Source organism: Carex rostrata, chromosome 18 (assembly GCF_964058835.1).
Source record: "Carex rostrata chromosome 18, lpCarRost1.2, whole genome shotgun sequence".
Lineage (NCBI taxonomy): Eukaryota > Viridiplantae > Streptophyta > Magnoliopsida > Poales > Cyperaceae > Carex > Carex rostrata.
Genome location: NC_135935.1, coordinates 4229728 through 4253431, shown reverse-complemented (window position 1 = coordinate 4253431; position 23704 = coordinate 4229728). Strand labels below are relative to the sequence as shown.

The following is a 23704-nucleotide window of genomic DNA, read 5'->3' as shown; positions in this document are numbered from 1 at the left end:
TGACAATGCAGCCGCATCAACTTCTTTTACTTGTGGCTTTTATGAATCCGAGTTATGAACCATACTGACACCGCGTGTCTATGCGCGAATTTTTATGTTTTCCTTTGCTATCAAATATTTCGATTTTCAAAACTCCATTTAATTTAATTTATTTTCTTTCCCAATTTTTGTGTTGCCTTCTGAGTTTTTGCAAATTCAAGTCTGACAAGGGCTGCACAGAAATATCAATGAACCAATCATAATGTGAAAAAGAGTTATAATATTATATTCCACATTTAGATATATATATATAAGCCATTTTAAGCTAAATCCTTACAACAAGATTTCTGTTGTAATATGGATAACCTATTATAAAATGGCTTATATATCTTTTGAGGGTTCAGATTTTAGGAAAACCTCATGCGCGGTGCACGATAGACCATTGCTGCTTTGCAATCAATCAACCAGCTTAAAAGAACTCATTTATTAATTATTTCAGAGCTGCCCTTGTCCTGGAAATCCAGAAAGAGCTACGTGTCTCAAAACAACCACGTCTACTAATAAATATGTTATCTACAGGACTAGATTACATCTTCGAACATTCAAGTGGCATTAGGAGAGCGACTTCAGGTAATTAAACCCTAGGACTACTCAATAATTTATTCATTTATCTATATTTTTTGTGTCAAAGAAGCTGAACATCATCAAACTTTTGGAGGATTAATGTAATTGGAGCTCAAAAAGAGATGATTTTGACATCTAAGAGTCGCACCAATAGATGTCAAAACCATTATTGACATTTACTCTTTAATTTGCATGGCACGTCCGTGGATTCACCTCCATCCAAATCATGCAAAGATGTATTGAAAGATCCAACAAATCCGGAACCTCTTAAGCTGATCAACGGATCAAATTTACCTTAATTCATTATAGCAAATGTTGGAAAGGGAACAACAGGATAACCATAGATATTACTTAAAAAATGTAATTCAAATCGTCCAAGTTTACCAAGGACTTCCCTATATTTTTTTTTTAACGGAAGTGCAGCCTAGTCTATAGCCGTGTACTGGCTACACACCCAAAAATAAAAAAGATAACGTGTCGCAACACTAACACAATTGTTTTTATTTCCTTTAAATAAGGTTATCTACTATACTAGACTACTAGAGTAACTCTTTAGGTATAGTGAAGGGCATAATGGCATTAGGCTAACCACCTCGGACAACTAAACCTTTGGAAGCACTCGGATATTTGCACAAGAGAAAATAAAAGAGAATATAAACTAGTATTAAGAGAACCACCCAGAGAGAAGATAGCTTATACAAGTCGTAAGGGTTATCAATGCATCAAAAGAACTGTCACCTATTTGACCAGCGAAACATAATTTTGTATTAGCAGCTTTTCTAAATTCTATGTTTCGAAGTCCAAACCAAACCTGCAATCGTACACCTCCTTATTTTCTTTCGAGTAGAATATTCTGTGGAAGCTTATAAAATAAGATTGCTCTTGTTCCAACACTGCTCTTTATCTTACCGCATTATTAGAAGAGGAGGGTTCAAATGCCTTCATTTTTTGTGCCTCCATCATTCCTCCATTTTTAAAAACTTTAATAACTCAAAATTTAAATCTTAAAATTCAAAATAAAACCGTTGGATATGAACTACATTATTTTATCTATGTACGTGTAAAAAATAATGGCATTTCAACTTTGTTTTGGTTGTCATCTTGAGCTTGTAAAAATGTATACTAATATGGATAATTTTTAGACGTTGATTTTTCAACTTATTGATTCATATAAAAGCAAAATCAAAATGTTATAATTTTTTATGGACACATAGAGAAAATAATATAGATCACATCTAACGGTTTTATTTTGACGTTTGAGTTTTAAACTTTGAATTATTTAAGTTTTTAAAAATAGAGGCATGATGGAGGCACAAAAAATGGAGGCATTTTGAACCCTCCTCCTATTAAAAAAGGCGTGCTGTTTTTACGTGGGTCTGGGCATATATTGATGCACAGTTGCGCCTACTACCTTGTGAAGCATCATACATTTTTTTAGATTAAATAAAAATTGGCAAGGGAAACCATTTTAAAATAAAAGTGGTCTAAACAATTTGAAATTCGGTAATATTCATGCATACCATCTCACATTTATCAAATTCTTATATTTATGCACAGCAAGAAAAGAAAAAGCAACTTAGATCAAACCAATTGAATCAGATGAAAATGAAGAGCCATAGTTGCTTCTTTACCTTGACCCTATATCCTTATAGTGATGAATATGTTTGAAAGAGACTGATGGAGCAGCTGGGCATCATGTTTTCAGTAATTCTGAGCAGATTTGTAGTGATTTTCGTCGATGGTGGAATAAATGTGACCCACGTCTACTAGATAATTGATCGCATCCCTGTTTCATTGGAAAGCAAAACTAAATTGAGCAATTGCCATAACAAAGAAAATTTACTTAAAATTATTTATATTGTAATTTTTTCTTTCTATTGGGGGGGGGGGGGGGGGGGGGGGGGGGGGGAGAGGCTTTATCTTACAAAATTTTGTTCCTTGGTATGCCGAGCTTTCTAATAACATCATCAATGTGCAATCCATGTTCATGGCGACTGAAAAAAGGAATGAGTAAAATAAATTAAGCCAGAAGATGTAACTTGTCACTTACAATGGAATTTCTGCAATATAACAGAAATCTAACTAAAAAATATATAAGCCATTATAATAATGTCAGTTATTGCCTTTTCGCTTGCCTCATTATGATAGTTTTGATGCCTTATTCGAACCACAGATTCAGAATAATCAGAAACAGTTAAAAATTCACAGGAAGAAAAATTAGTACTTTGATAAACTATGAACAATTACTCAGTTTTTTGCCAGGCTTTTTTCTAAAAAGTTCTGGTTCACTGAATTGATGAATCACTATGGTATGGCTTACTACAACTCGATAAGCAACAGAAGTATGACAAATGGGACTAAAAAGTTTTAACCCATTCAGGCAAGTTGTTGTTCTATAGTATAACAACCATTTTAGATATTTACTAAACGACTGAAAGAGGCTGCTGATCTGACACTCAAATCTTAGTGCAGGCTAATTTGTTTACTATTCTTTATTAGAGAAAACAGTGCTGTTGGAAGTCCAATATTTTCAAAACCGATCTCTCTCTTATTCATAAAAATAGTAAAAGAATCTTATAAAAATAATTAATTTGCTACAATATTTTGGTACGAGTTAGGCTATGGTATATGCATATTGCGGATCGACCCGTGCTATGAATCCATATCTTCATTTTCAAAGTTCAAATAGTCAATCCAAACAATTAAATATGATCTCCATAAAAATGTGCTTGGAGACACAATTTTTTTATTTTTCAGATAGGAAGAAAATCATTTGATCTAAAAATATTGGACATCCGAAAGCAGTGATTTTCTACCTATCTAAAAAAAAAATTCAAAAATTCAAAAAAAATGTAAAATTTGATCATCTATTACATTTTCATAGGGAGATCATGTTTACTATTCGGATTGACTGTTTGAACTTAAAAAATAGAGATATGGATCCATAGCACGGGTCGATCCATAATATGCATATTACCATAGTCTCACTCTTGTAGTACTTATATTCCATATGAGAGTTTGAGCAGTAGCACCAGATTATTGATGCCATGTTTATGCATAGCACCGTAACCTTCACTCGTACTACAAGAGTGAGAAATCAAGATTCCATTTCTTCCTGTGAATTGATGCCATGTTTATGCAGTAAACAATAGTGAGAAATATTGATGCCATGTTTATGCAGTAGCACCAGATTATTAAACCATAGTGAGAAATATTGTTCAAATAGTACTACAAGAGTGAGAAATGGAATCAAGATTATTGGAGACACAATTATTGATGCCATGTTTATGCATAGCACTTGTGTGAACAATTATAGATGAAAATACTCGCCTATAAATTTATAGCTTTACAATTCAAACGGAAATCAAGATTATTAAACCAGTTAATTTATAATTTGTGTGCCCATTCTGACATAACTCGACCCAACATTCAGGTCTCCTGGTCAGTTTGGTTTGGGGGAACCTCACCAAGCCTGTTGACATTTCAAGCCATTTATTAATTAAGGTGGTGAATCTTACAGGTTAGAAGGATCCTGGAAAACTTCTAAGACCATGCTAAACATGGCATTTCCACTGCTGTCCATGCTTGAATAAGAATATGCTGCCTATAATAAGAAAACAATGAAAGTGGAATCAGTCAGAAGATTCGAAAAGATGAATACATTAACAGGTAAGAATCTCAATTATGATTGAGCCAAAATTAGCCCAGACTGCACACTAAGCTGTAAGGCCATCCAGCTTTACTTTGATAACTAGTAGTTCAATTATGCCTTCAGTAAGACTCAATCTAAATGAATCTTGACCAAATTAGCCCTCTCAGTTTTGGAATTGAACACAATACAAGATATCATTTACCCAAAAAAAGGACCATTAGTCAACTGGTGCAGTCACGTGGTAGATTAAACTACATATTCCTCACTGAAATTTGAAACTTAAATCCTTAAAACCTACAATATGAAGTGATATTGCTTGTCAAAAGGTTAAGCTTAAAACCTGATTTGTTTGATTGGGAAAAGAAGCTTGGTAGGCTGTTGACCCAGGGAAGGGGGCAGAGTAAGTACCATCGGAATGGGAGAAATGTGTGGGGGTCTGACTTGGAGCAGTGAGCTGGCCGATACTAGAGCCAATACCACCTTGTGTCAATGTTACTGTGTTAACTCTTTCAGTCAGAAGGTTTGTGTGTGCACACTCTATGAAATGAAGAACAACGTCATTGAAATCATTCATCGGTCTACACAAAAATTGTTCGCAGAATTAGTCTTGTTTTCAACTTTCAAGAGAATAGACACATATATGAGGAGAATTGAAATGCCTCTCCATTATGCTTGCATCTCTAAAGGTTTAGTAACATAAAACCTATGAGTCAAATAATATATATTTTCCGGTAAATGTGATATATATCACATTTTTACGCACACATAACAGTTTGCAAAATTTCAAATTCATTTTGATAAGCACCAACGCTTGTAAAAGATCCAGTGATGATGCTCTTGATCACCAATACAATGAATTCTAAATTCTGAAAATCATGTGCGTGCAGAGAAAGTACTTTATTTTATTGGTGGGTTGTGCGGGTGTGGGGGGGTGGTTGCACAAAAATGAAGGCCTTTGAACCCCTCTTGGTATAACACAAATTAAATTTAAGCTGTAATTTCATGACAAATGATACAAGATTTTAACTGTTTTTAACACAATTAAGTAGGAAATTTCTCACCTGGCAGATATTAAATATGCACACATATTGCCTTGGAATCCCTTCAGATCAGCATGTACTCTGACATACATTCCATTTCTTTCAAAACCAAAAATGAAAGAATAATCAATTTCTAATGACAAGAATATAGGTGAAACTCAAATTTGAATGGCAAAAGAAGCATACTGTATGGGTGCTAACTCGGTTGTATCAGAAGCATCATTAATCCTGAGAAAGTTATATAAAATGTCAACTTAATCCATCTTTATTGTTACAAAGGTGATTTTTCAGGAAATTCATATGACACTTCCCAGAAATGAGCAATTAATATAACGTTTATCTACCAGTATTAGCAATTATGTATTATGTTTCACAATAAATATGGTTCTCATGTGTATACTACGTATGCACTGACAGTTCCTTCAAATATGATATTCAAGTATCAGCATTTCATTAACATTGTTTTTGTACATTGTGAGTACTCTAATTTTGTTTACATTGAGCACAACCTTTTTTTTTTCCTCTTTGGCTGACTATATTATTGTACCGATGTTTTGTAACAAAGCAGGAGGTACTATATTTCATGATTGTAGATGGTGCATGCATAAATCACACAATAATAAAACAACATTGGATAAACATGCTCAGAAAGACAACATTTGAATCTACCATCTGTTAAAATTGATCTTTCCAGTGCCATCATCTATAGTAAAAGAGACATCAGTGACCCTCTCCACCTTGTTTGTGACCAACCCCAAAACCCTGACCTATTACAATTCATAATATAAATCAACTCAACAATTTAAGCAACAGCAAGTTATGCAACTTGTTAGTGATAAAGAAAAAATATTCCACATGATTTGTGGAAATTTAACATAATTCAAGATATAAAATTGCCCCGACAATTGCTTAATTTTGATGTATCAGTTCCTTATTTCCTCTAGCATGAATCCCCTTTTTTCTTTCAGAAAAGAATAACCAAACTTTCACTTTGTAGCAACCCTGAGTGAAGGTCAAGCAGAAGACACCAAGTTTCCACTAAAAGCTTCCTTCGGAACAATCAAGTCATTCTATAATTAGTTCATACTAACTCGGAAGCTGAGTGTTATTAGTTTATTATTGACATAAATCTCTAAATCTGGTAGTTGCAAGTGAGGAATTTTTGGTGCTATTTTCAGCAAATTGAAATAAGATATCAAGTCATTATGCACAGAGAAAGAACAAGTTAAGTTCCTCGGTTCCATACATGTAATATATCAATTGATATAACTTAAAGAAACTAGTGTTGGGTTTCTGATAAACTCACGATACTGATATCAACTCCATTGATCTTCAGATTTGACTTCTCACCAAATGAGGCAAAGGCATCTGCAATTTGTTTCACCGTAACTGGAATGATACCTTGATGTAGGTTGGACCGACCCTTCTGTAGACAGATAGATAGCACGTACATATAATAAATATGAGAGTATCAAGATTGAGAAGGAAACATCTACTTAACTGATCGAATTTGCCTAATAGCATTAGAGTGCAGAGAGATTTTGCAACACAGATCAAGTAAAGAGATAAATCACAAGATAAGTACAATGAAAAATCGGATTCAAACGTGTATACAGATTTGACTAAACACTGACAAAAAAAACTGAAAGCAGCACAAACCTTCGAAGGTGAGGCGGAGGGATCAGCGACCTGAGTTGGCTGGCTGGGCATGAAACCTGGCCCAGCAAAAAGAGAAACGGAGTTCTGATCGAACTGCGGATGAAGCATGGTTTCAGCAATTTCTGAGATATCTCTCGTGAGATTGGAAATTTTGCAAACCTGACAGTAGATTTGTAGATCGGGAAGAAGAAGACGCGAATTTAAACAAGGCGATAAGAATAGAAATCCAGAGAGATTTGGGAGTGTATTTTTTTTTTTTTTTTTTGATGAAAAGCCCTTGGGCATAGATTTGGGTGTGTAAATAAGGCGGGAAATTGGTAGACCTACTGTCGCATTTCCTCGCAATTTTACTTGTACAGGATATTTCCATTATTTACGTGAATACGGTTAAATATCCGAAATTTTTATTTGTAGCATAATTAAAAAAAAAATCAAAACACTCATGTTTTGCCAGGAATTCAAGAATTATTCAGGTCGCAGATTGACTTTGCAAAACCAAATTGAAGTTGGCAGAACCAATCCGCAACCCTAATTTTTTTTTTAAAGAAAATTTATTAACTAAAAAACAAAAAATTAAGAGAAATTTTTGCAGAACAATTAAAATTTGAGAAAGATGTGACAACTTAATAGTGTGACTCTCTCTTATATATATAATTAAAATTTCCTCTCATAAAATTACAAACTCGTGCAGCCCCAACTTCGATGCACAGATGTGATAGGTATACAAAACCTTTTTTTTTATTAATAAATCTTTTGAAAAAAAGGTTGAGGTCGCAGGTTGGCTCTATGGATCTCTATATTTGAGTCCGCAGGGTCAATCTGTGGTCTGAGTAATTCTCGAAATCTGAATGTAAATGGGTGATTTGATTTTTTTTTTTTTTTTTTTATGCTTCAAATAAAAATTTCGGATTAAATATAAATAAGACGCTCGTCACGAAGCACCGCAGAGGTAAAAGTTTTACTCAGAGGTAAAATTTCGGGTTAAATATAAATTAGGCGCTTGTCATGAAGCACCGCAGAGGTAAAAGTTTTTCTCAGAGATGTCTCCGTTTCCTGGAAACGGAGATGAAACGATCGTCAAAATAAAAGAAGTCTAAAGTCTTCTTTACTGGGCAGGGCTTGCTGATTCATGGGCTCGTACCAGATTTGGGCTGGACTTGATTCGTCATTATTGAGTAAAGGTGCTAAGAAAGTAACGCTGTCTAAAATTCCCAGTCGATTGCAATTAAATGGGCTCCGGCATCAGCAAAAGCAAATAGAGCAATTGATTCTATTGCAACAAGCAGTTGGATCCATAATGACAACTTAATAGTTCGGAAAAGGTTCGGCAGAATCAAAAATTCGTGATTCGGGTATAATTCGGGAATAATTTGTTTTTGTAAACACCAAATTAGTATAATTCCGGTATAATTCGGGAATAATTCGTTTTTGTAAACACCAAATTAGTATAATTCGGGTATAATTCGGGAATAATTCGTTTTTTTACACAACAAATAATATACTAAAATACTAAAGTTGTAAAAAAAAAATGAGATTGTTTTGTTCATTTTAATTTTTTTATTATTGTAAACATAGAAATTTTTACATAGACATATTTATTTAATTCTACTCTATAAGTTCTATCAATTTTATAGCTTAGTTTAACAAAAATTAGCATAGTAAGCAATATAAACATCATCAGCTTGATCTGAATTAATTCATTAATATATAAACAAATCAACTTGTCAAGATTCCTAATTCTATTCTTTGGAATATGCTAGCATGCTATGCATAGCATAGAGCCTCTCCATGCAACGCCTTGGATTTCGACTTTTCAAAATCCTAACGGTCGATCCGAACCGTTCATCTTGTTCTCCATATTAATATGTGTTTGGGGACCAAATTTTACATTTTTTGGAATTTTTTTACTATTTCTTTAGATTTATTGAAAATCGCTGTTTTTTTATGGTCCAGATTTGCTGAAAACAGCGATTTTCTATAAATCTAAAGAAATAGTAAAAAAATTCCAAAAAATGTAAAATTTGTTCTCCAAACACATATTAATATGGAGAACAAGATTAACGGTTCGGATTGACTGTTAGGATTTTGAAAAGTCGAAATCCAAGGCGTTGCATGGAGGGGCTCTATGCTATGCATAGCATGCTAGCATATTCCCTATTCTTTATCACCTTCATACACATATACATAGATAGGTATGTAACAAGTAAATAACACGTAAATAATATATAACAACACTAATTCATTACATCTAATTAAATTCAAAAGTTAGAAATTTTAACACTTGTATAACAACTTGACTACAATTTTTTATATACATAAATGGACACAGAAGATCGAGTTTGAACTTTAATACTCCTACTTCCGATTCATTCTGTCTTGCTTAAGTTCATCTTCTATTTTTTTTTTATTTAGTGGGATGGTATTAAAAAGATCCAAACCATTAATTTCAGATTTAACTGTTCATATCTTCATGAATCATACAATAAATTCTCTTTAAATTGGAGAGGATCCCATGAAATTGAAAAGGTTGAGGAGCAAAGTAGCAAACACGTGATCCCCCAGGCCTCCTAGAAAAATGTGAGCCTTGCGTGATTTCAAAATTTCTTCGGATTTCAAATTCATATCGCGACATATTTTTCCGAATTTAACGCGAATAATTCGTTTAATTCGCGAATTGCCATTTAATCCGCCATTCGATTCACAGATGACTCAAATCTGAATTATTCACGAATAACTCGCGAACCTTGTCACTATGGTTGGACCTACGAGATCCATTGTGTGCTACAATTGGGGTTGTGCGGAAGGAGAGTGAGGAAAAAATACTGTGCGGAGGGGAATTGTGTCTCAGATCACAGTTGTCTGAAGATTTTACCTGCTTCAGAACTGAAGAAGTGGAGAGGAAGCAGAGGTGAACACGTACTGTGCAGATGTAAATGCGTACTGATTTTTGACAACAATCTTCAGTTCTTCATCCCCAAATTAGAGTGTAAAGATCACTATTCGGAGTGAGCTTCTTCCTTCCCTTTCCATTAATGAGGTTTTTCACCCTCAATTGCGGAGCACATCCTATGAGTACTCGCATACTTAGTCTAAAGATTTGGAGGCCAAATTTATTCCTTCTATAACAGCCGCATTAATTTTTTAAATAAAATTTATTACTATGGATACATCCTTCAATATTTGCCTTGATATCATCTACATAATAATGAAAATTTATTGCTTTCATTGATATGTCATTTCTACAAATTATTAGTATTTCATTCATAGATTTTTTGAACCATAGAAAATGAAATCGTCATCTCTAATATTTTACTTTTTAAAAATTATAACTCTTCTTCAATATTTTTTTTTTCAAAAGTTATTTTCGCTTCATCCTCCTGATTTTTTGTGACATATACTCGCTCCGGATTCGGAACCGCCTCATATCTGAACCGGACCCTATAATCTACAAACAAGATATGGGTATATATCTACCCGGAACCGAAAGACTAGACCCGAAATATTTATGGGTAGATAGGTACCCGGATCTGGACCCGACCCGAATTGAAACAGATAAGTGTATGGATTGAAATTTGGACCCGAACACTTTTAGGGTACGGGTCCAAATATAATAGTATCCGAACCCGACCCGACTCGATAGCACCTCTACCTGTTATTTACCCGCTACAGTTTCGTTGTATGACAATCATAACGGGTAAGGATAGAGTACAGGTATGATAATTTGTAATGGATAAGGGTAGAATACGAATAAAGATAATTTATAGTAGGTATAGATATAAAAATACTTCCACTCGACTATTATAATATCCTATCAAAGGGTGAAATATAAAGTTTTTTTTTCCCTTATGTCATCGTTAGATGAACAAATAAAACTACATCAACCAGCCCATAAAGCCCACATTTATCATATTATGTAATATTATTTTTGAGCCATCTTTGTTGGATAATTGGCACAATAAAATATTCATATTACCATAATGCACAAACAACTCTTGAAAAGAATTGCATTGGAAAGTATAAAGGTACAGGGTCGTTTTCAACATCTCTGACCTCTTCTTGGTTCCAAAGCTGAAGCCATAGCAATCACTTTCTAAAAGCTTTCCTCCACTAGCATTAGTCTATGACTCTATTCTACAAGTAGCAAAAACAAAAGATGCGGATTACCGACTAATATACTTCGTTGTAATAAAAATTAAATTAGTGGAAGACAAAAGGGAGTTTTACACTGTGGGTTAAGAGACAATTAATTATTATATATACTTGGTGACAAAGCGCTGACAATTATGATTATTCTAACAAGCTAATAAGAGGTGTCCTCTTACCTCCAAAAGCGCACTCGTTCAAATTCTAAGACATCATCAAGCTATGAATGAACCAAAAAGTGAATAACAGAAAAGGTACGATGGAGATGGTTTGACGATATTTTTGCGAGACTTCTTGTAGCAACCTAAGTTTTATCCCTCAAATCCCAAATAACAACAGGAGCGTATCCTTTTATATACGATATAACTAGGTGTGAAAAAGAGAATCGGATATACATCGGATAGTTGTAAAACTATATGTGTATTCATTTTTATTTATAAGATACGCATACGAATCAGAAAATAGATGGATACGGATACGGATACGGATACAGATATAATTCGAATACGAATATAAATTTAAAACTTGCTTAAATTATATAAAATTATTGAAATTTATCATACAACACTTTTCTTTAATACTATTATTTATTATAAAATAAATATTATAAAAAATACTGAAGTTCATAATATTTTTATATAGTTAACTATATGGTGACTTTTACATAATTTTTCCAATAATACATATTAAACTATATGGTGAGTTAGATTATGGTCCTTCATGAAGTAATTGACATATCTTATTTCACACTCATATCTTTGTTTTTCAAGTTTAAAAAGTTAATTCAAACCGTTCAAAATGATTTTCATAATAAAATGTGTTTGGAGACAAAATTTTACATTTTTTGCAAAGGTTTTACTATTTTTGTAGAATTTTTTAAAATTATTGTTTTAAAAAAATTAAAATTTCAAACTCACCATATGGTATATATCTACTAGACTACTATTCGGATACAAATAATTAAAATTTCAAATCATGTCCATATCTGTATACATCCGAGCGTCTGCATGATATTCGAATATTGAATATTCGTATCTAATTTTCAAATACAAATTGAATACAAATTAGATATTATGTGCTCTGTTTTCACCTCCTAGATATAACATATAGCTGTGCATGCGGCTATGTTATAAACTTGAATTTGCATCTATACTTCCTTCCGTAGCTATGCATTACATCTTTTAGACTAATTATCACAAATAATAATTATATAAAAGGAATAACTCTTTCAGACTTCTTATATCCCATAATATGTTCAAGTTTGAAGGGGGTTTGTTCGAGAAATTGTAATTGGAAAATAATAATCAAGGAAAAGTATCAGCAAAACCCATGAATATCAATATCTTAGCAACATAAAATTGAATTTGCATCTATACTTCCTTCCAACAAATCCCCCCTAACAATATTTTAAGTGAAACCTTTGGTTCAAGATGAAAGTACATCCAATTTCAAAGGATGAAGAAAATGCACCACATTTCAAGAAAGCCCTAAATCTTTTTCCTTTTTCAAGCAAGAAGTCCATGTACAGTCTCCACAGAGATTTCTCACCAAACAAATATCATCTATGAGATATATCAACTAAATATATACAATAGAGTTAAAAATAAAATGACAGAACCCTAATTTTAACTTTGACAATATATGAGTGTTATTTTTATGCACAGAGGTCAATTCTGAGTTCCAACCCGTGGCATCCATAGAGAACACCAAAAAAAACATAAATTGATGTGAGGGGGTGGCTCAATCTGTAGCGACCACGGTTGCTGCTCTGAGTGAAATATTTCTCATTGTTGCTCCTCTGATGAGAATTTAATGCTCATACGTGATTGGTCAATGGTCGCCTTCTCAATCTATCCCTGTAGATACAACCACAGAAACTTTTAGCAAGAACAGAAGTGTTAAGAAGATGAATATGATGGAATATGAGTTAACATTTAAGCAATATTAGATTTTAGTATAGATTCTTTAGAGCTTTTAAATTCCATTTCTATTTCTGGTCTAAGCTGTTTTATTTGATCTTAATTAAGACTATAGCAATCTGTTTTAAGCTGGACCAGTCAGTTCTAGTTGTGGTTTTGTAGATGTACAGACCAAAAGGAAAACAACCCTATACACCTCGGATATAAAATTATGCATTTTCGTAGCAGAAATAAATGTCCGTCAATTAAATAGAAAGATAGAGCCAGGGATCACTGGAGTAGCTTTGCAACCAGACATGCAATCCTACTGTGAAAAATTCAGGTTAAAACCAGCCCAGTAATTAAAATATTCCACACAACAAACACCAATTACCGAACTTAGTTAAACACTTGTTCTTCAAGAACTATAAAAGACAAGGGAGCAGTTTCATTAATCTTTATGTCCTCTAACTGGTATGATTAAATAACAATGAAAGGCACTACAATGCTCATATTTTAGCTGATTCGATGTCAGCAATTAGTGCCTCGGCAAGTTTATGCGCAATCATGGGATCACAGTTGTTCATATTGAGATTTACTTCATTCATATGCATGTTTAAACCTTGCAAATCAAGATGTGAATCACTGCAAAATCTTGAAGAGGGATAGAGAAATGTAATGGACACATAAAAAATTAGAGTTCCTAACCAAAACAAAGCTTGATATTACACTTCTGACGTTGTGAGAACAATTTGTGAACATTCAAACTACATATGCAATGCTCCGATAGAAAGATTCATCTAAATTTAAGCCTCTTAAAAAAGCACAATAGTGAAAAATTTCTGAAATTGAGAAACCTGTAAATGCTGTTGAACCGTCTGGGTACAGTGCCACCCCTGACAAACTCGTCCTCAACATCATCGAACCGGTACTCTCTTATATCCACCACTGACCGTGCTGAGGCCACCTCAAGATTCGAACTATCTGGATTCGACCTGCGGCTGGTACTACTGTTCCTCCTCCTGCCACCTCCTCTTCTTCTAACTCTACAAAATGCCTTGCATAGTATGCAACTCCACCAGCGGCCCCGCACCCTATGAAAGACCTCATATTCATCTCCTGTTTCATCATCACCATACTCTATTACATAATCTCCCAAAACGACTCCATTTGGGACTTGTGAGTGAATTGTACTCAAGACATCAATTATGTCTGATGACTGTTGAAAATTCTCCCAATCAAGCCGCCTCGCTGGATCAATTTCTGATGGACGTGAATTTGGGTGCTTCGTCTGTGTATGCTTCTGGAGATCCATGTAGTTCCCTGTGAAAATGCAGTTGCTCTCCTCACAGCACCTCTTTTTTGAATTGAGGTGCGACCTTGCCTCCTCAACAACAATCCAGCCAATCACATCACCTCTACACAAGGGACATGTTGGCTTTTCATTTTGGTTAGGTGGTATTATGTGTATTGTGTCAAGCTGAACTTTTGCAGAGACAGGGGGAACACCATAAGCAGATTTGAAGCGCTCAAGGCAATTGGATCGGCTTTGATCGGTGTCACAAATAAACGGGCGGCAACCCTTTTCATAGGAGGCGCAACGAAGAAGAACAGTGTTGTGGGGGTGGTCAAGGCAAATGGGACAGGTAGCATCTTCATAGCATTTCATATCGATGGTTAAGTCTAGGTTTTGGTCAAGGTCCAGAGAGGCTGGTTTGATCATGATTCTTTTGTGTGGTATTATAGAGGCCATGGATCTAGGGTTCTGTGGTTTTGTTATAGTTTGAGTTTATTATTAATTGGGTTAGGATTTGGTGCAGCAATTAGTCCTGAAAAAAATTGAGACATGCAAAGAGAGTTATGACAAACATTTCAACACTGGTACTTGTGCAATTTAATTAACAATAGGTGCATACTTGTACTTCAAAATATTTTGGGGGGGGGCTATACTGCATTAAGTTCATAGAAAATGTCACAAACTCTATTGATGCCATCAGATATTGCCATAAAAAAATGGCAGTAAGAGAGAAATGAGAAAAAAGGCTTTCAGCTCAAAGCACCTACGTGTCTTTTATTAACAAGTTCAGATTCATAACAGACTTAGTTTCTGTTATGTTTTTCCTTTTCTGAAAAAAATATACTTTTTCAACTTTTCAATTTCATGTAAAGAGAACAGCCCCGTATAGAATTACTGTACCAAATTACTAACTAGTGAAGGAGTAATACGAACAGGCCCGTTAGTAACAAATGATCTAATATCAGACAGAAATAAGGTTGACTTATCGGTGGACACCAACATATGCTTTAATATATTGCACAACCAAGCGAATCAACTATTATGATTTATGGATGAAGTAAAATGATAAGTCTAATCAGGGTTAAAGAAACAATCAAATTAGCAAGTCAACTCAATTAAGTTCAATTTAATTCAGGAAGATGAACATAATTTTCATTGCTAAGTGCAATCAAAATGTAAGATGGAACATCATAGGATTTCGTATTGTTTGCTTGTGAAGAATCCAAACTGTAACACAATTCTTACTATTGGCCCGGTTTTGCGCAAACTCAAATTTTAAGTTCCTCCAGAGGATGCAGACTAAAGCCCTAAATACTACAGGGTAAGGAAATCAAGTTTCAAGTGGTAAAGGAACATTTTTTTTTAGTGAGATTAAAGGGTCCTGGTACACCCCAACACCAAAGATGCTATTCTCGAGAACTGAACCTCTCTCTCCGAAGAGAGACCAGAGATCTTGCCACTACACTAAGCCTGCAGTTCTGGTGAAGGAACATGTTGCAAGGAATTATATAGGAGTAACATATTAAATAGGAAATCAATTACTTCATTTGATTCTCAAACAAGAAATAAAAACAAAACATATGTTCAGAAAGTACGGAGAGCATAAAGCCCTAAATTCTACAGGGAAGAGAATCTTATATGTAGTTTCTTACAGAATCTCTTGCTTTACTGATTCAACCAAAATTCAACAAATTGTCGTATCAAACACCAATCCTTCTTAATTAGCACGAAAATTCAGAAGACCTAGAAAATACAGGAATAAGGATGGATAGGAGGTGTAATCATACAAGACAAACCTCGTACTAAGATTAAGCCCAAGGAAAAAAAAAAAGAAAAGAAGGTAAAATCTTAATGCGACGGTTATTTTTTAGTTGAAAACGCTACGGACTAACAAAAAACCCCTGCATAATTAACCACATCAAAAGAACCACATGGAGAAAAATTGAAAAGGGAGAGAGACGGAGTGAGATTCTTACTGCGCTTGCTGGGAGAAGAGAGCGATTTATCCGATCTGAGAGATGGAGGAGATTAAGCCATGAGACGATGAGAAGGAAATCGCCATTAAAGAGATAGACAGAAAGAAATCGAGAGATGGAGATGGTTTGAAAAAGAGGGGAAGACGTGTGGGTTTTGGTAGTTTTCTTTTTTTGTATACTTATTTATTTATTCATGTATCTTTGACAAATTTTCGGCTTTTACATTGTACATACCTTGTTCGGTTAGAATAATTGGGAGTTTTTACAAGTCTGACCCAATATTTTGCCCTATTTAGAAGTTTTGTTCTATATTTCATTATTTCTGATACTTACATGGTATGCATATTACGATTTGGCACCGTGTTACGGTTCTATATTCGAGTTTTCAAATCCTAACGGTCGATCCGAACCATTCATCTTGTTCTCCATATTAATATGTGTTTGGAGACAAAATTTTACATTTTTTGAAATTTTTTTACTATTTTTTTAGATTTATTGAAAATCACTGTTTTTGGATGGTCCAGAATTTTTAGATCAAGTGATTTTCTAAATATCTAAAAAAATAGTAAAAAAATTTCAAAAAACATAAAATTTGGTCTCCAAACACATATTAATATGGAGAACAAGATGAACGGTTCGGATCAACCGTTAGGATTTGAAAACTCGAATATAGAGCCGTAGCACGGTAACAACCCGTGATATGCATAGTACCATAGACTCACTCTAGTTACATTAATATATTGGTCCAAGTCTCCAAGAGCCCCCATTAAAAAAATAATAATAATTGTCTCCAAGAGCCATTTTAATATTTCGCATCATAGACAGAATATTTAGGGGGAATTTCACGTATACCCCTCAAAAACATCAAAATTATGTATTTCCCCCTCTAAACTTCAAAAACTCACAAATTTATCAATTTTATTATATTTTATATTAAAACTAATCCTAAATTTATAAAATACCCATTTTGCCTTTATTAAAAGCATAGCATAAAATGCCCCATCAGACTCAAATTTGAATCTGAAAGAGTTCCTCTACCGTCCGATCCATGTGTATGCGCACATCGATGCAACTTTCGTGCGTGTTCGCTTCAATATTCGTGTTAATCTAGCATGCATGGATCTTAAAGCAATTCTGATCTGCGCACATTGCATTAAAATATGTGCACGTTGCTTCACTATTTGTGTGTGTTCGCTTCAATATTCATGCTAATCTAGCGTGCACAGATCTTAAAGAAGTTTGGACTGTAGAGTACTCTTCAGATTCAAATTTGAGTCAGATGTGCATTTTATATTTTTAATAAGAGGGTATAATAGGTTTTTTTTTAATTTAGAATGACTTTTAATATAAAAGACAATAAAATGGGTCAATTTGTGAGTTTTTGAAGTTTAGATGGGGAAATACGTAATTTCAAAATTTAGAAGGGAAAGTAAGTAATTTTGAAGTTTTTGAGGGGTACACGTGAAATTCCTCCAAATATTTAAAATTAGGAAAATGAGACATTCCAACAAATTGATACAATTTTATAGCACATCCAAATCTGCTGAAATCTCCACTTCTATTTCAAAATCCTGAAATACCTTCTCTCTCTCATTTTCTCTTTCTCTAGAGATGAGAGAGATAGGGAAAGAGGAGGGATTTCAGAATCCTGAAATCGAGACTGAGAATTTTAGTTGATCTTAATTCTTTTATAGCGGTAAAATGACTGATTATAATACAAAGATAGAAAAATCCAAATTAGCTAGCCTAATTTAGGACAACATGTGAATTATCAAGTTTATATGTAAGTGATTAGAGAAAAATATGAATTCATATTGATGGTATTTTCTATAGCTATTTATGAACCCTAATACACCTAATTTGGTTGCAAGCATACAACCTTGTCAAGTAGTAGTTCGGGTGTCGAATCCACAGGGACAACTCGTAAAGTACTGGTTCTCGCCAATTCACTAAGCTAGACTACCGGAGTTTGGGTTGGTTTCTAAATCTAATTAAATTGAAAGGAGCAAATAATAAATGTCTTGGGTCTGATTCAAGTGTAGGAGTTCTAGGGGCTTTGGCATTCCTATCCACTAGGGTCTCAATCTACTCGATTCATGTTTCTAAAGCATACGTGGGCGTCCTGTCTAAGGTGATAATAGCGTACACTTCATGGTTAAGTACTTCGCGGGCTATTATCTTACCTTTAGGTTACTTCAGACTTCTCGGTTAAGTACTTCGTCCTAATAACCTATTATTTACTCTTTTTGTTCAGGGAGTTAACACAAGTGATTTTTAGTCATTGATAATAGCGTACACTTCACGGTTAAGTACTTCGTGGGCTAATATCGTACTTTTAGGGTACTTAGGACTTCTCGGTTAAGTACTTCGTCCTAATTACCTATTCTTTACTCATTGGATAAATCCCTAAATCCATGTATCGGAGGAGTAAGGTTAAACCACCCAATCCATGTATAAATCAAGCATTAAAAGAGTAAATTGCTAATAGTCAATAAAAACCACAAATCGAGTAAGATAGAGTGCACCTAGTTTCGAGTTTCACATGCCATCGCCCCTAGAGAGGAGATTAGCCTCTCATAGGGGCGCAAATAGTTACAAAGGAGATAAATAAGTTGTTACCAAAGCCTAAACAAAGGAAAATAGAGTAGAGAATACAAATCCAAGCACAAATCTCTTCTCCCTCAAGCTTTTCCTCTCCAAATCGCCCTAGATCTGAAACCGTAGCTCTTGAGTCATTCCCAGCTGTTGTGCAGTGTGACAATGGCGGCCCCCTTTTTGGGGAAGGAGAGATGGGCTATACATATCGTTCTGGGCCCATAACAGCCCAAAAATCAGAGACTGTGCAGAAATTGCGGGTCGCAATCATGGAAATTGCGGGTCGCAATTTCAGTGCAGAATTATGGCAGTGAGCTGCTCCAAGTAGTTCTGGAATTCCAGGTCGCAATTTAAGAGATTGCGGGTCGCAATTTTCCTCTGATTCTTGCCTCTTCACGTCCTCTAGGTTTCGATCGCGTCCGGGCTTGCTCCAAATTGTTACTCTTTGCTTCTAATACCTGAAAACACATCAAAATATAGTAGTATCTCGAACTTGGCGCGATATCTAAACAAAATGACTTTAAACTAATAAAAGGGGATAGTTTTAGAGACCAAATTCTACCAAAAATGTATATGAAATTTAGGCTTATCAAATTTCCCCAAGCTTAGTTCTTGCTTGTCCCTAAGCAAGTCTTAGCTCGAGAGCTAAGGGCTGGTCTCTCAACTAATCAAGTTCTAAAGAAAAGTCCTAATCTTACATGCAAAAGGTAGTGTTTGCTTTGAAAAGTCATGATAAACTTTTAAAGGAAAAACTCTCAAATTCACATGACATTTGCTCGGATTTTTGGGAATTCTAACAAAAAGAGTAACGATCAATTCTTTCCGATTCGCTCCACGGGTGTCTTTCCTGAGTACATGACCCGCATCCATTCTTTCCACATTGCCCCGTACTTTATGATTTTCGAAAAGATCGTAAGTTTCTTAATTCTTCCCCTACAAATGGAACCTCTCACTCAAAAATTTATCCAAGTTTGAAAGAAAGTTCATGTTAATCCTGAACCTTGCGCTTTTTACTTCGAATTGACTTCGAATTCCTTTGAAATTTGCAAATTTCTGCGCTCTTGAGGCTGCCTTGTGCCATATGTGGTATATTTGCCCGTGGACTAAGTCCTAGCACTTATTAAGGCTTAGAGTTCACTTCTTTCTTTTTCTTTTTTCTTTTTTTGTGTGTCGAGCGTGTAGCTTCGCGTGCAACACGCAACCAAGTGGGATCCTAATATTGAATTCATTGATTTATATATTTTTTGATCCACCGGCTACTACACCACTCTCTCTTGATTAGTCACATTGATTTTTGGATTTTTGTGGGTTCGGGTTCCAATTGTAGGACAAGTCCAAATTCAAAAAACCTTTAATCCCAAGAATATTATAACGTACCAAACCTTAACTCCAATTCCATTCACCGTGGGTTAGTTTAGAAAATAGTCGATCAATTTCCCTTGTTACTTTCCCTTATTCCCAAACAAGATCAATTCCTTTGAAATTTTTCCTCAAAATTGCCCACCAAAACATAAAAGAAAATAAAAGAAAACAAATGAAAGTCATGCAAACCCTACGTGCAAATGCAGATACAATCTCAATTTCCCTCCCCCAAACTTAAACCGAGTATTGCCCTCAATGCTCCAATTTTAGTCAAAAAGAAAAATAAATGAGACATGATTATCTTACAATGGGTGATGGTAATGTTGCAGATGTTGAATTAATCTGACCCGCCGTGTGGCGGGGTCGCATGAGGCATCTGTGGGTCTTGCTGTTGAGTGCGGCTGTGACGTCGAGGTGGCTGGGTAGGCATCTCCTCTTCCTCGTAGTCACCTCGCTCCAAATGCCAAGCATGCATGCATGCGGCGGGTGAGGGACCACGTCTCGTACAAGAGCCGGTCCTGCATTTCATTGTACTTCATCATTCTCGGCTCCTCGAAAGCTAGTCGCTGAGGTGTGATTGGGGTAGGGGAAGTCACCCTTCTAGTTCCTCGTAGTATTTTCCTTTGATAGACAATAAGATTGGGATTATCGGCCAGAGTGAATCCTACAAGAAAAAAGAGAAGGTGACCCAATGAAATAAAAAATATCGAATAAAAGAAAAATGTCTAGTCTTAATTACTAAAGCTACAACCAATATTTACCGTTGTCCCCGGCAACGACGCCAAAAGCTGGATGGTATTTTTCTATAGCTATTTATGAACCCTAATACACCTAATTTGGTTGCAAGCATACAACCTTGTCAAGTAGTAGTTCTGGTGTCGAATCCACAGGGACAACTCGTAAAGTACTGGTTCTCGCCAATTCACTAAGCTAGACTACCGGAGTTTGGGTTGGTTTCTAAATCTAATAAATGTCTTGGGTCTGATTCAAGTGTAGGAGTTCTAGGGGCTTTGGCATTCCTATCCACTAGGCTCTCAATCTACTCGATTCATGTTTCTAAAGCATACGTGGGCGTCCTGTCTAAGGTGATAATAGCGTACACTTCACGGTTAAGTACTTCGCGGGCTATTATCTTACCTTTAGGTTACTTCAGACTTCTCGGTTAAGTACTTCGTCCTAATAACCTATTATTTACTCTCTTTTTTCAGGGAGTTAACACAAGTGATTTTTAGTCATTGATAATAGCGTACACTTCAAGGTTAAGTACTTCGTGGGCTAATATCGTACTTTTAGGGTACTTAGGACTTCTCGGTTAAGTACTTCGTCCTAATTACCTATTCTTTACTCATTGGATAAATCCCTAAATCCATGTATCGGAGGAGTAAGGTTAAACCACCCAATCCATGTATAAATCAAGCATTAAAAGAGTAAATTTCTAATAGTCAATAAAAACCACAAATCGAGTAAGATAGAGTGCACCTAGTTTCGAGTTTCACATGCCATCGCCCCTAGAGAGGAGATTAGCCTCTCATAGGGGCGCAAATAGTTACAAAAGAGATAAATAAGTTGTTACCAAAGCCTAAAGAAAGGAAAATAGAGTAGAGAATACAAATCCAAGCACAAATCTCTTCTCCCTCAAGCTTTTTCTCTCCAAATCGCCCTAGATCTGAAACCCTAGCTCTTGAGTCGTTCCCAGTTCTTGAGTCGTTGCCAGTTGTTGTGTAGTGTGACAATGGCGGCCCCCTTTTTGGGGAAGGAGAGATGGGCTATACATATCGTTCTGGGCCCATAACAGCCCAAAAATCAGAGACTGTGCAGAAATTGCGGGTCGCAATTTCAGTGCAGAATTATGGCAGTGAGCTGCTCCAAGTAGTTCTGGAATTCCAGGTCGCAATTTAAGAGATTGCGGGTCGCAATTTTCCTCTGATTCTTGCCTCTTCACGTCGTCTAGGTTCCGATTGCGTCCGGGCTTGCTCCAAATTGTTCCCATTTAGTTCTAATACCTGAAAACACATCAAAATATAGCAGTATCTCGAACTTGGTGCGATATCTAAACAAAATGACTTTAAACTAATAAAAGGGGATAGTTTTAGAGACCAAATTCTACCAAAAATGTATATGAAATTTAGGCTTATCACATATCCCATTAGGTATCTCAAATTTTGAGTTTGGATCCAAACTACCCGATATGTTTTGACATAAACATTAACGGGGGTCATGCATTCTATTTCGAGCCGATATCATGCATTTGATTTCAGACCGATATTGTACAATTCATATTAATTCATATTGAAGCACATGTTGTCGTAAATTAGGCTTCCAGTTCAAACAAAACCAACCGTACCTTTGCCCTAGAGATGAGAAAATTAGTTTATCATAGCCATGGCAAAATAAAATGAATAAAATAAAAAAAAACATAAATCACAATCCTTGAAGATTGAAGAACTCTTGCATTCTTAGATGACGTCTTCTTCTTTTGCTAGACTCTAATAGCTATCCTTATATCTCTAAGCAGCTCTCTAATTTAGCCTAATTTATGGACTTAACACAATTAAACACACACATTAAATTCAATTACTAGAGGGGTATTTATAGTATTCCTAAAGAAGTGGAGGAGTAGTGGAGATCATGGGATGATGTGGGGCCCACCCATGATGTGTAGATGCAGCTGAAAATAACCCGACAAACTTATAGGTCAAGTATGTGCGTCCTTCTAGAAGGATTCTGCTCAGCATTCGCGTCAAAGTCTGAGATCTAATCCAATCAAGACAATCCACAGATTAGATCCGTGCGACCACTGGGGTAGTCCGTATGTGGACCCGGGTTAGACTGTACAGCTCCCGACTTAGCAGATTTTCTGCAGTTTTCACTATTTACATGTTGTGCACTTCGTGTGAGGTGTTGCATACTCCATATGATGCCCTATTTTGACGTAATCTTCAAAAATCACCTAAATATGATATTTTTGCTCTGTTTTTGGTCTAAATACGCAACTTTTTACAAAACCTGTCAAAATAGCCTAAAAACACGTTTGCGGTGAATAATTCGGAAAAATGACTACTTTGCATTCGTTTTTTTTTGCTACTTTCCGTACTAAAAATAGTGATTTTAGCTATATAATTTGGCGTCATCAATACCGTCCTTGCTCTACAAACAGTAGAGAAGCTTGATATTGAAATTTCTACGCTTATAATGGCTTGTTGTTTGGTTCAATTTAGTATTGCATACAAATATCCTGAAAAAAATTCACATCCAAATATAACCTCCAATGATATGAATTGGGATGGACGGGGGATAATCAATCAACAATAAATACTATAATTCACAGAATGAGCTTTGTACTATAATCCATAAGATAAGGTGACGTTAGTTTATCTCAACAAGCAATCCAAATTTGCATCAACAACTATATATATATATACAAGAATGAGACAATATCCGCAAGAAATACTGTAGGTATACCGTAGCAGATGCTATCA

The 23704-nt window shown here is 35.2% G+C and overlaps 2 protein-coding genes across 4 annotated transcripts; both read right to left on the bottom strand.

Moving 5' to 3' along the window:
- Positions 1-764: 764 nt before the first annotated feature.
- Positions 765-7195, bottom strand: LOC144569268 (replication protein A 32 kDa subunit A-like). 2 transcript variants are annotated; one of them, XR_013516032.1, is made up of 10 exons: positions 6955-7195; positions 6602-6721; positions 5965-6062; positions 5482-5523; positions 5317-5394; positions 4596-4833; positions 4122-4207; positions 2529-2597; positions 2235-2389; positions 765-1341 (listed from the first exon to the last, which is right to left on the bottom strand). XR_013516032.1 is itself a non-coding variant. In XM_078319537.1 (9 exons), exons 1-9 carry the CDS (start codon positions 7060-7062, stop codon positions 2305-2307), a joined length of 924 nt encoding a protein of 307 aa, XP_078175663.1. In that variant the 5' UTR covers positions 7063-7195; the 3' UTR covers positions 1973-2304. The 2 variants fall into 2 exon arrangements, 1 of the variants encoding a protein (XP_078175663.1); XM_078319537.1 differs by lacking the exon at positions 765-1341 and having other exon boundaries at positions 1973-2389.
- Positions 7196-12571: 5376 nt separating this feature from the next.
- On the bottom strand, positions 12572-16459 carry LOC144569267 (E3 ubiquitin-protein ligase, putative (DUF1644)). 2 transcript variants are annotated; one of them, XM_078319536.1, is made up of 4 exons: positions 16269-16459; positions 15945-16035; positions 13853-14824; positions 12572-12953 (listed from the first exon to the last, which is right to left on the bottom strand). In XM_078319536.1, the coding sequence occupies exons 3-4, from the start codon at positions 14746-14748 to the stop codon at positions 12914-12916; spliced, it is 936 nt and encodes a 311-aa protein (XP_078175662.1). In that variant the 5' UTR covers positions 14749-14824; positions 15945-16035; positions 16269-16459; the 3' UTR covers positions 12572-12913. The 2 variants fall into 2 exon arrangements, with proteins under 2 accessions (XP_078175662.1, XP_078175660.1); XM_078319534.1 differs by lacking the exon at positions 15945-16035.
- Between the last annotated feature and the right edge of the window lie 7245 nt (positions 16460-23704).

Excerpts from the sequence above, each read along its gene's own strand:
- LOC144569268 (XM_078319537.1), bottom strand. The coding sequence starts at position 7,062 with ATGCTTCATCCGCAGTTCGATCAGAACTCCGTTTCTCTTTTTGCTGGG. Across the intron at positions 6,722-6,954 it reads CCTCCGCCTCACCTTCGAAG|AAGGGTCGGTCCAACCTACA; the intron begins GTTTGTGCTGCT and ends ATCTGTCTACAG. Across the intron at positions 6,063-6,601 it reads ATGGAGTTGATATCAGTATC|GTCAGGGTTTTGGGGTTGGT; the intron begins GTGAGTTTATCA and ends GAATTGTAATAG.
- LOC144569267 (XM_078319536.1), bottom strand. The coding sequence starts at position 14,748 with ATGGCCTCTATAATACCACACAAAAGAATCATGATCAAACCAGCCTCT. Across the intron at positions 12,954-13,852 it reads CGGTTCAACAGCATTTACAG|GGATAGATTGAGAAGGCGAC; the intron begins GTTTCTCAATTT and ends TTGTATCTACAG.